The 15,717-nt window shown below is 44.0% G+C and overlaps 2 protein-coding genes across 4 annotated transcripts; both read left to right on the forward strand.

Annotated features, from left to right (window-relative positions):
- The first annotated feature begins 924 nt into the window (after positions 1-924).
- Positions 925-6,516, forward strand: rbm4.2 (RNA binding motif protein 4.2). 3 transcript variants are annotated; one of them, XM_017710285.1, is made up of 4 exons: positions 925-1,008; positions 3,504-3,939; positions 4,271-5,022; positions 5,242-6,516. In XM_017710285.1, exons 1-3 carry the CDS (start codon positions 940-942, stop codon positions 5,005-5,007), a joined length of 1,242 nt encoding a protein of 413 aa, XP_017565774.1. In that variant the 5' UTR covers positions 925-939; the 3' UTR covers positions 5,008-5,022; positions 5,242-6,516. The 3 variants fall into 3 exon arrangements, with proteins under 3 accessions (XP_017565774.1, XP_017565776.1, XP_017565775.1); XM_017710287.2 differs by lacking the exon at positions 925-1,008 and adding an exon at positions 1,045-1,247; XM_017710286.2 differs by lacking the exon at positions 925-1,008 and adding an exon at positions 1,275-1,586.
- A 186-nt stretch (positions 6,517-6,702) lies between these two features.
- rbm4.1 (RNA binding motif protein 4.1) lies at positions 6,703-15,525 on the forward strand. The gene is made up of 3 exons (XM_017710284.2): positions 6,703-7,181; positions 11,229-11,670; positions 12,253-15,525. The coding sequence occupies exons 2-3, from the start codon at positions 11,259-11,261 to the stop codon at positions 13,089-13,091; spliced, it is 1,251 nt and encodes a 416-aa protein (XP_017565773.1). The 5' UTR covers positions 6,703-7,181; positions 11,229-11,258; the 3' UTR covers positions 13,092-15,525.
- The last annotated feature ends 192 nt before the right edge of the window (positions 15,526-15,717 follow it).

Below are 15,717 nucleotides of genomic sequence, written 5' to 3' on the forward strand. Positions count from 1 at the left end.
GGTTATGGTATTCATAACCTTGCATGACTTTGAAATTTTATGCAAGTAATTGGTGGTATGAGTACGGCTGGAGTTGATGATGCTTTGTTTGATTTTCTCACTCTTTTTAATCTACTGCAAGTATGAAATAATTAACAAGATTTGGCTATTTATATATATATATTTTTTTTTTTCCCATTTTGCCAAAAATACAGACTTGGATGAGTTATTTTGCTCAGGCTATATAAAGGTTTTGTGCTGAGCAATAATTAAAGGTTTAGGCCTTTACCAGTTGCCTGAGCAAATTAATTCAATGAAGCTAATCGGGTTATGAGAAAACGGAAAGCTGATTATTTTTATTTTTATTTTTTTAGGTATTTCTTGGGTGTTGCTCAGGCTGTATAGGCCCATTTTGTTAGTGCTAACTAATGTTAAATGGTTCATGCCTTTACTATTTGCTTGCACAGTGATTTGTGATGGAGTGTTTTTCTTAATAATTGTCCAGGCATTTACAGTAATGATACAAAGTTTGTCAGCATGTAGGACTGAGTTCACCTGTGGAGGCAGCTCCTCGCAGCCATCACAAACTACAGTGGTCGAAACGAGGGATGCACAGTAGAAATGTTCTCGGATAGTGTTCGGGGGATTCTGTAAGGATTATTTGTATAAACATTGTAGGGGTTTCTTTTTAAATGATGAATGCATGCAGGCTGAGTATTTAAAGTGAATTCAAAACACATTTTTTCACAATAGCTTCACCAAATGTAACATTTTACAATAAAAACATCTTCCTAAAAAAGTTGTTGTAGTGTTTTTGTTTCCCCTCCTTTTCCTTCTCTGATACTGTGAACTACTAAACGGCATCTTTGGCAGGAAGACGTGATGCTTTTAAACAGCCGAACTGAAAGCCTTGAATAACTCCGAGGAGGCTGAAACGTTACCGGCTGATGAGGAATTGAAATGTTGCCATGGAGACTCGTTTCTGCAGGAGGGGGAGGCTCCGAGTTTGACACCTTGCCGTGTAACTCGGTGAGAGGATGGCGCTTTGTAGAAGTGAATGAGATGTTGATAAAACAGTGGTTGTGCGGTTTCTCTGGAAAGGCACGGTCACACTGCGGGTGAATGGATTAGAACAGCTTTGGTTCAAACTAACGTAAAATAATGCGCGAGCCACCGGCGGGTTCGTCACCACACCGCAGTAACCGCGGGGGAGCTTAAAGAGGCTTTACGCGCTTCGGACGTCTGGTTCCGTTAACATTCCTGAATCGGTAGGATTCGCTAGAAACGACCCATTTCATATGAAACCACACAGAACGCCCTTCTACATCCCGCAGGTTTAGCTTGGCGGACATTGTGGGAACTCCGAGAAGGTTCCCCTTTAAAAGGATGGAAGATTTGATCGAGTTTATCGACTCGAACTGTAACAGCAGAGCCGCGAACCTACAGCCTGGTGTATATGAGCGTGTTTGTATGTATGTGGGCGCTTTCTGGTGCGCGTATTTGCCTTTCATGTCTTTTGAACATGTACCGGAAGCGTTCTCTGTTTTCCTGGCGACGCCATTTCGTGTTTCCATGCATTTCCTCTGGTGCTCGTGTTGCTTTACACGGTAAGAGCAGTTCGGGGTTCTCAGATAGCCAGCTTTCATTTTGCACTAATGGGGTTTGGGAAGACTAGGCGGGTGTGCTCTGCTCATTCGCCGTCGTTTTGATGTCGCGTCCTGCGTTTGGCGGGTCTGTTTTGAGCCGTTTTCGGCTCGGCGCCGCGGCTCCCTGCTGCTCCGCCTTTAGCTCCTTCACAAGCGGCGACTGAGGCCCGCAGGCCTTCACATGCCTTCACCACCGCGCTCACGAGTTCGGTCCTCACTAAACAACACCTAATGCACTCCGCTGCACGAGAATTACACTTTAAACACCAGAAAACCTGCTGTCTCCAGTCGACCTGGCGCCTCACAGAATCGGTGTGGCCCGAAAAGCTAAAAGTTATGTGAACTTTCCACTAATGAGCAGGTTAGCAGTGCTGATGTCCCAGCTCGCACGGTGAGCCGGTGACGTTAGCTGTATCTCTGACCACAGAGCGGGGTGGCAGCTCACTATCTCGGGTAGCTAGCTCACTATCTCAGGTGGCTAGCTCACTATCTCAGGTAGCTGGCTAGCTCACTATCTCAGGTAGTTGGCTAACTATCAGGTTGCTAGCTCACTATCTCAGGTAGCTAGCTCACTATCTCAGGTAGCTGGCTAACTATCAGGTGGCTAGCTCACTATCTCAGGTAGCTAGCTCACTATCTCAGGTAGCTGGCTAACTATCAGGTGGCTAGCTCACTATCTCAGGTAGCTAGCTCACTATCTCAGGTAGCTGGCTAACTATCAGGTGGCTAGCTCACTATCTCAGGTAGCTGGCTAACTATCAGGTTGCTAGCTCACTATCTCAGGTAGCTAGCTCACTATCTCAGGTAGCTGGCTAACTATCAGGTGGCTAGCTCACTATCTCAGGTAGCTGGCTAACTATCAGGTTGCTAGCTCACTATCTCAGGTAGCTAGCTCACTATCTCAGGTAGCTGGCTAACTATCAGGTGGCTAGCTCACTATCTCAGGTAGCTGGCTAACTATCAGGTTGCTAGCTCACTATCTCAGGTAGCTGGCTAACTATCTCAGGTAGCTGGCTAACTATCAGGTGGCTAGCTCAGCATCTCAGGTAGCTGGCTAACTATCAGGTAGCTAGCTCACCATCTCCGGTAGCTGGCTAACCATCTCAGTCACCTGTACTCAAGTAAAACTTTTAAATAATGACTTTGCTTTACTGAAGTCATGGGCATTTAGTCACTGCTTCCCAGTTCAGTGTTTAATTCTTGCGTTGGTGAAATTCAGCAGGCTTTTAAGTTGCTGATAGAGGCCGGATGTGACAAGGTTCCACCACAGTTCTGTACTAGTGATCTACTTGGGAGTAGAGTTACTAACCTGTTGCGTTTCAAGATTCCTCAGTGTTTTGATTTTGTTACTTGAGTCTTCATTTCACTACCGAACAGTGATACTTTTACTTGAGTGTGGGTTTAGACTACTCTATCCACCTATGAGGTGTGTGTGTAACATTTTAGTCGATGTTGGAACAAAATTGTATATCTCCAAAATGGCAACTTTATAGGAGAAGGGGAAAAGTTATGTGCTTTTAATGGAAGTAAAGATATTTTATTCCAAGTAATTTGGTCCATGCGCCACAAAATGTTCATGCGATGTAAATTACATAATTTTCATATTTTGTACCAAAATATGAAAAAACAAGGGTTGGTGCCAATAGCGACAATGTATAAACTTGGAAGGTAATTAACTAGTAACACTATTTTAAAGTGTTAATTTAAGGTTTATCTGAGTTTATAGACATGAGTGTGCCAGCTCTGTAGACCTTACTACCTTACTGGATGATTAGTGACATAGAGTACTTTAACTGGTAAGATTTGTTAGATGGGTAAATCCATATCGCTCAACGAGTCTTCTGTAACGTGAATTTCGCAACTATACTCTCTACCCAGGAGCAAAAAATATTGGCGGTAAAGATGGTTAAGATCTTTGTTGGCAACCTTTCTTCAAGTACGACTAAAGAAGACCTGCACAATCTTTTCTTGCAATATGGCAAGATCAAGGAGTGTGATGTCCTGCGAAATTTTGGCTTTGTGCACATGGATGATAAAGAGGCAGCTGCAGAGGCTGTTCGTAAACTCCACCATCACGTGCTGAACGGGCAGGCCATTAATGTGGAGCTGAGTCGAGGAAAGCCCAAGGGAACTACCAAACTGCATGTAAACAACATCAGCAATGGCTGCACAAATCAGGAGCTGCGGGCGAAGTTTGAAGAGTTTGGCCCTGTGGTTGAGTGTGACATTGTGAAGGACTATGCCTTCGTACACATGGAGCGAAGGGAAGATGCGATGGAGGCCATCAGCGCACTGGACAACTCTACCTTTCAAGGTGAACTCTCACAGACAACGAAGAAAGAAAGTGCTATCCAGTTTATAGTTTTTATATTCAGTATTTCTAGATTAATAATAATTGAATCTCCCGTTTACCTAAGGAGAAGCAGTAGATCCTAAACAGATATCAGGACTTCTGTGCTCTGTGTTTTATGTTATTTATGTAGCATTTTCCGTACGTGAATGAAATTTCCGCAGTTTATTTCAGTGACAGAAAATTCCACATCCGCAGTGCGTTTTGGCTGTCTTGCTTTTTTCATTCTCTTGAATGCGATGGCGTGAGCGAAAGGTTTTACACTGTCTTGCGTGTCTTCTCTTCCTCTCATAAGGCAAGGTGATAAACGTACAACTGTCCACCAGTCGCCTCCGCAAAGTGCCTGGCATGGGAGACATAACCGGCTGTTACGTCTGCGGAGAACCAGGTCATTGGTCCAAAGACTGCAGCCGCGGTCAGAACGGTAGCTATGGGGATGGCCCAGGATTCTACGGTGGCAGGGGTTTCTCTGGAGGAGCTCCTGGTTATGGCATGGCAGGCCCAGAAATGTTTCCTGCTAGTAGCTATCCAGCAGCAATACCTTCTGCCCCACCAGTGAGCCACCAGCCCACCTATGGGATTTCACGTGATTATGGTGCTGATGCTCAAGATCAGTACCTCAGCAAGCCCGTGAGCACCTACCCGGAGAGGTCACCCATGTATGAGCATGAGCACTACAGTGCCGTTGATTTCTATGAGAAGTATCGTGCTCGGCCCTTTGGCTCTAGCTATTTGGACGATAGACAGCTCTCCATTCCCCCTCCTCCCCCTCCCTCTTCTTCCTCTCTCTCAAGGATGCGGGTGGCTGCCTCCAGCCTTGACCCCTATGACCGCCGCCCTCTGCCGCCACCCCTGCCATCCACAGCACCATCGTACTACTCGCGGGACCGTAGCCCGATCAGAAGAGTCAGCACTGGCTCTGATGGCTACTCGTATGAGCGCTCGCGTCTTTCCCCGGTCTCAAGGAGCACCTCATATGCCGCGCCGCGGGCCAGAGACCCTTCCACTGAGCACCCGCGATACGCGTACTAAGCCACACATGCCAAGGTGAGCAATTTGGGGAACATAATTCTCAGCGTGGTTTTAATTCTGATCCTCACGGTGTGATCTGACACTGAGTTTTAGAGCAGAGAAATATAATCAGTCGCATCAAATGCTCAGTGATGTAGGGGGAAAGTCTCTTCTCTCGGGTTGTATGGATAAATCTGAAGGGTGCTTCTAGAAAGGTCTCTTACATATCTGATATTTGTTCTGTTGTGTTTTCAGGTGCGTTGAAACAGCTGGATTTTCCTTTGCGATCATTCCTTCCACCTTGCTTCCATCACAACAAGGAAACAAAAAAGTTTTCGAGATACAGGACTGGATTTGAAAGATGAAAGACTGAAAAGGCACATGGTTCCATTATCAGTTATTAGCTCTCCGCTTACATATGTTTAACTCCATCAGTTGTTAATTGTCTTCATTAGCTGTGTTTATCAAAAAGTTCCTTACTGATTAGTTTTTTGGGGGGCATCAAGACATTGCTTGTGTAAGGATTCAGGATGTTAAGAAGGTTCATGTTGATTTGAACCTTGCATGTTTGCCTTGTGGTTTGCAGAGTGCATATTGTCCTGCTTACGTTTTTGCGTTTCCGTGCATATTGAGAAGCACAGCCATTCAAATGAGGTTTGCAGTTTACCAGTTAATTGTTTTAGCCCTCGTGTAATCTGTCCCTCAGTTTCTTTTAGTTTTTGTCGTTTTTTGGGGTCCTAATGTGCTGTTAATTTTTTTACAAAATTTTATCAAGCATTACATGTCTTGTGAGGACAATCTGCTTCAGTTTCTTGCTGTGGAGATATGTATTAGTGTAAGGCTATGTCTTTCAAGAGCTTTATGGAGAAAACAAAACCTAAAATGAACATTCCTGTTACTTTTTTTGCCCCCTCCCCATCTGACTTTTCTCTCACTCTTACTTGCAGTTTGTTGATTTGCATTGCATATCACAGAATACGCTCTTCTGACTTTTCTCTCCTGCAAACAGGATGTTTGCTCATCTATGGCTATAATGCGACTAAAGGTACATAGGACAAAGGTAATAGAACTAACCTGTTTTTTCTCTCAGTTTAAGTGAGATTTTTCAGAGATACTGCAGGATTCTGGAGGCTTTGCACACATGATATAAAAGACATGATATAAAAGTCAAACGTATGAAAGAGAATTATTTTATCTGTGTGTGCACTGTGAGACTTTGTACACGACCTCTTCCCTGTTGGTGGTATGAGGTAAGAATGCATCAGTGCTTGTTCTATAAAACAGCATTCACCAAGGGTTTGCCTGATGTCTGGGCGGCAGAAGTGGATGTAAAGCTGTGCATAAGCAATAGAAATGTGATGACCAACTATCGCTCAGGGCTCAGTTCACCTTTAAGATTGCTGGTGTGGTGTAACTTCTTTATGCGTGCCTTGGTAAGGTCGGTGAAACTTTATAAATTTCATTTCCCTAAGAGGTAGAGTGTTTTATGAGATCTTTTGTAATAAACCAAACTATTTTTGGGTGAAAATGTGTGGTGTCCCCTCATGTTTTTTTTCCACATTCAGTGCAAGGTGTGCGATAAGATGCCATCTCAGTAGATATGAATAGACTTTCTGTAATGTCCTTCAAAAAACAATAATAAATAAACAAATGAATAAAACATTGCAAATTGCTCTCGATCAGCTGCACACGAGTCATATCCATTAGTCATGTGGGTTAATATGCCATGTGGGTATACAGGGGCCTAAAGCCCCCCTCCAGCGTTTGAAATGTTCTCGTGCGTGCTGGAGCTCCACGCAACACGTCCGAGACGGGTCAGTGCGGAGTTTGTGATCCAGAAATGATCACCCAACATCGGTACCTGACCTCACTAAAGTTCCTACTGAATGCAATCAAATTTTCACAGCACTGAATGTTCCAGGTGCAGTAGTCTAGTGTAAGGCCTTCCCGGAAGAGTGGAGGCAGTAACTGCGGGAAAGGAAGGACAAACTCCAGTGAGTGGACATTAGCAGGCGGATCATGAGTCCTGCTTTTACGACAGCGTGTGTAAGGGACTCGGGCTCGGGGTCGTAGCTCCATGTTATTGTCTGTATGCTGAACGCTGACAGGGGGTTGGGCCCTGTGGGCGCGTCTTTATGTTGGCCACGTTCGCCATTTCAGTCGAGACCGGCAACTTCTTCGTAACGGCTGCAAAGGTACGGTATTAAAGTGGCATTACTTACACAGATACCGAGCGCAGGCCTATCGGCTTTGCAGTGGTTCGCTTTCTGAATCCAGTAACTCGATATCGGCTAATGATATTCGTTAATATCCAGTTCGTTTTACCTGAAGGTCTGGTTTACGCTTGCTGTTGCCTTGCTAGCTGTAGCTTGATGCCAGTGTGGCTAAACGAGTCCGCTAACCGATATTTCCAGTCGTTCAGAGGATGTACCGTTAATTTTCCGTGCTATCGTGCGTGCGTGGACCGAACGCCTCGTTTGTCCGTTTGTCGCTCTGATTGTGGCCGAGTCGGCTCTTTTCGCCCGGCAGCGCGGCGTGCTGCTCTATTGTCCTCGCCCCGAGTAGGCCCAGCATCAAACATGCCTCCCTGCCGTTATTTCCTTTAGATTTTTTGGGTTCTATTAGAAATATATATGACCCTAACTAGATCCACGTAACGCGTGTTACCGAGTTTTCGTCCAATGCATTTTTAATCGTTTAACTCCGTGTAACTCCAGCCGCCGTTACATTAGGAGGACTTATACACGTGATGGCGGTTAGCTAGAGGAGCGTTTCACCAAGCGTTCAAAATGAGTTTTCCCCTCATCTCAACTGTAGCCGATCGTTTGATGTCCAAATGTAGCCTGTTTAGTTTTGCTCTAGAGCAAGTACAACAGTAGTGGAGATCTGTGTGAGCCAGAACTCTCTTTGGGTGACACACATTTCCATTACTTTTAACTACGTTTGGGGTAAAAGAAATATTGTGAACCATTCATTTAACCACTATTCCACTGTGTGTACACTCCGCGTCTGTGCGTCTCTTTCCGTAGGGTATCTAATCGTAGGGTATCTAAACTCCGCGTCTGTGCGTTTCTTTTCGTAGGGTATCTAATCATAGGGTATCTAAACTCCGTGTCTGTGCGTCTCTTTCCGTAGGGTATCTAATCGTAGGGTATCTAAACTCCGCGTCTGTGCGTTTCTTTTCGTAGGGTATCTAATCATAGGGTATCTAAACTCCGTGTCTGTGCGTCTCTTTCCGTAGGGTATCTAATCGTAGGGTATCTAAACTCCGCGTCTGTGCGTTTCTTTTCGTAGGGTATCTAATCATAGGGTATCTAAACTCCGCGTCTGTGCGTCTCTTTTCGTAGGGTATCTAATCGTAGGGTATCTAAACTCCGCGTCTGTGCGTTTCTTTTCGTAGGGTATCTAATCATAGGGTATCTAAACTCCGTGTCTGTGCGTCTCTTTCCGTAGGGTATCTAATCGTAGGGTATCTAAACTCTGCGTCTGTGCGTTTCTTTTCGTAGGGTATCTAATCGTAGGGTATCTAAACTCCGTGTCTGTGCGTTTCTTTTCGTAGGGTATCTAATCGTAGGGTATCTAAACTCCGCGTCTGTGCGTCTCTTTCCGTAGGGTATCTAATCGTAGGGTATCTAATCGTAGGGTATCTAAACTCCGCGTCTGTGCGTCTCTTTTCGTAGGGTATCTAATCGTAGGGTATCTAAACTCCGCATCTGTGTGTTTCTTTTCGTAAGGTCTTTAATCGTAGGGTATCTAATCGTACGGTATCTAATCGTAGGGTATCTAAACTCCGTGTCTGTGCGTTTCTTTTCGTAGGGTATCTAATCGTAGGGTATCTAAACTCCGCGTCTGTGCGTCTCTTTCCGTAGGGTATCTAATCGTAGGGTATCTATCGTAGGGTATCTAAACTCCGCGTCTGTGCGTCTCTTTTCGTAGGGTATCTAATCGTAGGGTATCTAAACTCCGCATCTGTGTGTTTCTTTTCGTAAGGTCTTTAATCGTAGGGTATCTAATCGTACGGTATCTAATCGTAGGGTATCTAAACTCCGCGTCTGTGCGTTTCTTTTCGTAGGGTATCTAATCATAGGGTATCTAAACTCCGCGTCTGTGCGTCTCTTTTCGTAGGGTATCTAATCGTAGGGTATCTAAACTCCGCGTCTGTGCGTTTCTTTTCGTAGGGTATCTAATCATAGGGTATCTAAACTCCGTGTCTGTGCGTCTCTTTCCGTAGGGTATCTAATCGTAGGGTATCTAAACTCTGCGTCTGTGCGTTTCTTTTCGTAGGGTATCTAATCGTAGGGTATCTAAACTCCGTGTCTGTGCGTTTCTTTTCGTAGGGTATCTAATCGTAGGGTATCTAAACTCCGCGTCTGTGCGTCTCTTTCCGTAGGGTATCTAATCGTAGGGTATCTAATCGTAGGGTATCTAAACTCCGCGTCTGTGCGTCTCTTTTCGTAGGGTATCTAATCGTAGGGTATCTAAACTCCGCATCTGTGTGTTTCTTTTCGTAAGGTCTTTAATCGTAGGGTATCTAATCGTACGGTATCTAATCGTAGGGTATCTAAACTCCGTGTCTGTGCGTTTCTTTTCGTAGGGTATCTAATCGTAGGGTATCTAAACTCCGCGTCTGTGCGTCTCTTTCCGTAGGGTATCTAATCGTAGGGTATCTATCGTAGGGTATCTAAACTCCGCGTCTGTGCGTCTCTTTCCGTAGGGTATCTAATCGTAGGGTATCTAATCGTAGGGTATCTAAACTCCGTGTCTGTGCGTTTCTTTCCGTAGGGTATCTAATCGTAGGGTATCTAAACTCCGCGTCTGTGCGTTTCTTTTCGTAGGGTATCTAATCATAGGGTATCTAAACTCCGTGTCTGTGCGTCTCTTTCCGTAGGGTATCTAATCGTAGGGTATCTAAACTCCGCGTCTGTGCGTCTCTTTCCGTAGGGTATCTAATCGTAGGGTATCTAATCGTAGGGTATCTAAACTCCGTGTCTGTGCGTTTCTTTCCGTAGGGTATCTAATCGTAGGGTATCTAAAATCCGTGTCTGTGCGTTTCTTTCCGTAGGGTATCTAATCGTAGGGTATCTAAACTCCGTGTCTGTGCGTTTCTTTCCGTAAGGTATCTAATCGTAGGGTATCTAAACTCCGCGTCTGTGCGTTTCTTTCCGTAGGGTATCTAATCGTAGGGTATCTAAACTCCGTGTCTGTGCGTTTCTTTTCGTAAGGTCTCTAATCGTAGGGTATCTAAACTCCGCATCTGTGCGTTTCTTTTCGTAAGGTCTCTAATCGTAGGGTATCTAAACTCCGCATCTGTGCGTTTCTTTTCGTAAGGTATCTAATCGTAGGGTATCTAAACTCCGCGTCTGTGCGTTTCTTTTCGTAAGGTCTCTAATCGTAGGGTATCTAAACTCCGCATCTGTGCGTTTCTTTTCGTAAGGTCTCTAATCGTAGGGTATCTAAACTCCGCGTCTGTGCGTTTCTTTTCGTAAGGTCTCTAATCGTAGGGTATCTAAACTCCGCGTCTGTGCGTTTCTTTTCGTAAGGTCTCTAATCGTAGGGTATCTAAACTCCGCATCTGTGTGTTTCTTTTCGTAAGGTCTTTAATCGTAGGGTATCTAATCGTACGGTATGTAATCGTAGGGTATCTAAACTCCGCGTCTGTACGTTTCTTTTCGTAGGGTATCTAATCGTAGGGTATCTAAACTCTGCGTCTGTGCGTTTCTTTTCGTAGGGTATCTAATCGTAGGGTATCTAAACTCCGCGTCTGTGCGTTTCTTTCCGTAGGGTCTCTAATCGTAGGGTATCTAAACTCCGTGTCTGTGCGTCTCTTTCCGTAGGGTATCTAATCGTAGGGTATCTACACTCCGCGTCTGTGCGTTTCTTTCCGTAGGGTCTCTAATCGTAGGGTCTCTAATCGTAGGGTATCTAAACTCCGCATCTGTGTGTTTCTTTTCGTAAGGTCTTTAATCGTAGGGTCTCTAATCGTATGGTCTCTAATCGTAGGGTATCTAAACTCCGCGTCTGTGCGTTTCTTTTCGCAGGGTATCTAATCGTAGGGTATCTAAACTCCGCGTCTGTGCGTTTCTTTTCGTAGGGTATCTAAACTCCGCGTCTGTGCGTTTCTTTTCGCAGGGTATCTAATCGTAGGGCATCTGAAACTCTGCGTCTGTGCGTTTGTGTTTTTGTAGGGTGTTTTAAACTTCATGTCTGTTTATTTTTTTTGTTTTTTGTTGTTTTTTTAATAGGGCATCTGAGTGTGAGAATCAAGAGCCAGAATGGTTAAAATATTCGTTGGGAACCTTTCCCCAAACACAACAACAGAGGAGCTTCGCTCTCTGTTTTCTCAGTATGGTAAAATATCAGAATGTGATATTGTGAAGAACTTCGGCTTCGTCCACATGGACGACAAAGCTGAGGCTGAGGAAGCCATTCGAAACCTTCACCACTACATGCTCAACGGCCTTGCCATGAATGTGGAAATGAGCCGAGGAAAACCAAAAGCCTCCACTAAGCTTCATGTGGGAAACATCAGTAGTAGTTGTACCAACCAGGAGCTGCGGGCCAAGTTTGAGGAGTATGGCCCTGTGGTTGAGTGCGACATTGTGAAGGACTATGCCTTTGTACACATGGAGCGGGTGGAGGATGCTATGGAGGCCATCAGTGGGCTGGACAACACAGCCTTTCAAGGTGAACCAGCATGCAGAGCTAGAGCATCTGTTTGACCATTGCAGAAAATACAAATTTTTTGTATTGTAATACATTTTAAATTTTTGTATTGTAATTTTTAATTTGCCATTCTTGTAGCAAATATGATCTGTAAAGCACATAGGTAAGTAAAAGTGGTAAGCAAAATCTTGTTCGCCAATGTAATCTATATACCTGGTACCTGATCTTTTGATGAGCTGTAATCAGGTCAGTGGAGTGTTACCTACTCAGGTTTTAAAAGTGATAATCATAATATTATCATCTTGACCTAAAATCCCTTAGATTTAGAGGAAATGCTTTGTTCAAAGTTGCATCCTTCAAAGTAATCTTGTATGATAGTAATCTTGTAAGCGCGTCCTTAAGCATGTTTGTTTTCTACCTTTTAGTTCTAGACATTTTGTTAAAATGTCCTTGGAAAGTTAGACTGTCTCTAATGCTCACATCTCAATTTGAGTAGTCCATAAATATCAATGGAGCATACAAACCTTTAACGTTCGATTGTCTATGTAGGACTTTTCAAGAAGTATCGTGGCAAATTGTCTTGCGTCTTTCTTTTTCCCCAAGGGAAACTGATCAGCGTGAAGCTTTCGACTAGCCGCCTGCGTACTGCGCCGGGAATGGGAGAGAGGACGGGTTGTTATCGGTGCGGGCAGGAAGGCCACTGGTCCAAAGAGTGCCCGCTTGACCAGAATGGCTCCTACCGAGAGGGCCCGGGCTCGGAAGGATACGGTCCCCCCAGGTTCGGTGGGGGTGGTGGTCGCGGCGGTCGCGGTTTCCATCGTGGTGGCTTCAATGGTGAGCCGGCCTACAGTGCCAACTATGCGCCCGCGCACAGCTTCTCTCGGGGAGCCGCTTACCCCAGTGCCACTGGGTTCGGAAGGGGCACGGGCTATGACGGCGCAGTGAGTTACGGTGTCCCGCCGGGCTACAGCGTTGGTGCGGTGTATGGCAGTGAGGCGGCGTACGGCAACAGTGGCGCGGGCTATGGCAGCGCGGTGCCCGGGTACCCCATGCGGCGAGCGCCCTATGACGAAAGGGATCCGTACGGGGTGGTGGACTACTACGAAAAGTATCGGGCGCGTCCGTATGGAACCGGTTATTTCGAAGACAGACGCGCCGTCCCTCTTCCTGCCCCTCCTCCCCCTACGTCTTCGACCATCGCGAGAGACCGCCTGTCCTCCTCTAACCTTGACCCATATGAGCGACGCCCCATCCCCCCTCCACCGGCTCCCGTGTCTTCATACTATACCCGCGATCGGAGCCCAATCCGACGAATCCCCGTAGAGGGGGAAGGATATTCGTACGATCGGTCGCGCATCTCCCCTGTTTCTTCGCTCAACCGGAGTTCTGCGTACGACATGTCGCGGGACCCTTACGGCGACCGGGCGCGTTATGCGTTCTAACCTAACACCTGTCCAGTTAGTAAAGGTCCACACACGCACTGTGTTGTACAGTAAATATTTCTCTAAAGTGATGTATCTGGACTTTCAGGTGTGCGTAGCTTTTTTGTATGAAATGAAATCCATACTAACAAATGAAATAATCTGTGGACGAGATTGATCTGAGTAGTTTGGCTTATAGACACAAGACAGATATGATGGCAGAAAACCCCAACAGTTCTTTAAAGATTAATTGGTTGTGTTTTGGAGTGATAGAGTGGCACCAAGAATATATCAAAAGGCTTTCAGAGTCCTAGCCCTTCACCTGTTCTGCAAAAATAGAGAATGATTGTGTAGTTGGGATCTTCAGTATGGCTTAAAGAAAGCTAAGTAATTGTGAACTAGATAGGATAATTTTTTTTATCATTTTTTTTTTTATTAAAGTAAAAATATTGCTTTTTTTCCCTCGGATGCGATTTTGCGTTGGACAGCTGATTGGACAGCTGATTGCTAGCCTCCTTTTGGACATGTTTGTTGTTTCCCTGTGAGGCTATAAGACCTAGGCTAATGTTGTAGAAGTCTCTTGAATGGCTGTTGGTGACAGTTTCATTACTGTCTGGAAAATTTGCTATAAAATCTAGTTCTTTAGTGTATGCTTAAAATGTCCGGGACCCAGGTTTGAATTAGAATGCTTGAACCGCTTTTTGAATATCTCTGGTGGCAGCATGAAGTCGTGAAGAAACTTGTGCTTACCTTTGCGCTCTCAGATGGTGCTAGATAATGGGGGAGATTTCAGACAGCAGTTAGTAATTTGCAATGACTGGCATTGGGGAGATGGGTAAAAGCTCCAGAAAACACAAGAAAAAAAACTGTGTTGTGATGATGATCTGCTTCCTTTACAGATGTTCCTCAATTGCACCTCCACCGACGTAATTATTCAGTCACTGCAATTAATAAATTCTGGCTGGATTGTGAAGTTGCAAACAATGCACTATGCCATCTTATAGCAGTTGTTTTTTTTTGTGTTTATCATCACAAAAGTTTCTCATTTAAACTTAATAATTACCTGTACATGATGCAGTGCACATGTTGGCATTAGCATCTGAAGAGAGTTTAATTTTCTGATTCTTTCACATGTAGAATTTTTATAAACTTTGTAGGATGGTCCGGCGCTTTTTTCTTCTTAAATTTAATTGTTCCACAATTGTTTACACAATGTTTTACTTTTTTATTAAATGCATGCTTCTAAAGTTCAAAATGGTCTTGTACAACATCGCATAAAAATTGTTCTACAGCATCATTCCTTTGGCTTACAGTGTGAATTAGTATTTGAATGAGTATTTAAATGTGTTAAATATTTTAATCAATTCATAATTCACCTCTAAAGCATATAGCTAATACTGGCTGAGACGTGATTTAGGGCGTTTTCAGAAGGATTGTGTACGAACAGAAACGCAACACTGCCTGCAACATTCAAATGAACATGCAACAGTAAACTGGTCCCAGGTGAGTTATGGTATTTCATAATTTGCTTTTTTTTTTCTTTCTGTGTAATAAAAGTGCCTCCCTGCATTAGAAGTGTGTTCAGAGTTTTTAAAAGCCATTTGTACGCATTTAACTTTAGACGCATGCATTTCATTAAAAGAATCTTTCATTAAAAGTCTTTGAAAAATTAAAACCTTAAAACAACTCCCAACAATCCAGTTGGTTATATAAAATCAATGTAAAGGCAAATACATTGTACCAGTGAACATGAGCTATGATCTAGAAACTGGAGTAGGCGTAAATAGCCCAGTGATACATGATCAGATGTGTGTGATTATTTCTGCATTTGGAATTTAAATGCCCACTGCAACAAGCAAACAAGGGGCTTGAGTTGCTTGCAGGGAGTGCATATGCACTGCTAGCCCTCAGGGTGCAGCGTATGCACCCTTGCTTAAGATGGTGTGTCTTTGAGAAGATCTATCCACCTTTCAGTTTCCTCTTATTTACAGCATTTCTTCTGTCAGTCCCCAGCCTGCAATAACGAAAAATGTTTTGGATCGTTCCAGGTTTAATAACTTAAGGTGCAAAATGTAATCTAGACGTAAGCAGTTAAATTCATGTTTAGTTTTTCCCGATGTTCAGTTTCTACAGTAATAAAATTCCGGTTCTAAGGGGGCTATTAGAGGGATCCTGATGGAAGCTGGACTCTGACAACTGACACTGCTCACTGTGCAAGATGGCTTGTATTTCATCATGGTGTTTTACAGCTCCTGTTCAACTTAACGACATAAAATCCCACTGTTACACAGAATAATGTGATGTTTACCTGAAGTGAACTGCTTTGTATTAAAATTACCATGTGGCAAAAGTAGTAGGCCTGACTCTGCAGTTTCAGCTTAAGCAGTGTTATGAATATTTAGTGACCAATTGTATTTCAGTAATGTCCTCAATAAAACTACTGTATTTACATGTTCTTGTGCTTGATTGTGTCACATTTCATATTTAAACCTTTATTAAATACTGTTAAATGTTTATAGAATGACAAGGGATAATTCAACAAGTATGCACTTATATGTAAGTAGCTAATCCCCATACCCCATGGTGGGCTTTTGATGAAAGTATTATGTTAATAGTTGCGAGGAGTTCATTCCCGTGTTTGCTTTTG

This window comes from Pygocentrus nattereri, chromosome 2, assembly GCF_015220715.1.
Source record: "Pygocentrus nattereri isolate fPygNat1 chromosome 2, fPygNat1.pri, whole genome shotgun sequence".
In the NCBI taxonomy this organism is placed as follows: domain Eukaryota; kingdom Metazoa; phylum Chordata; class Actinopteri; order Characiformes; family Serrasalmidae; genus Pygocentrus; species Pygocentrus nattereri.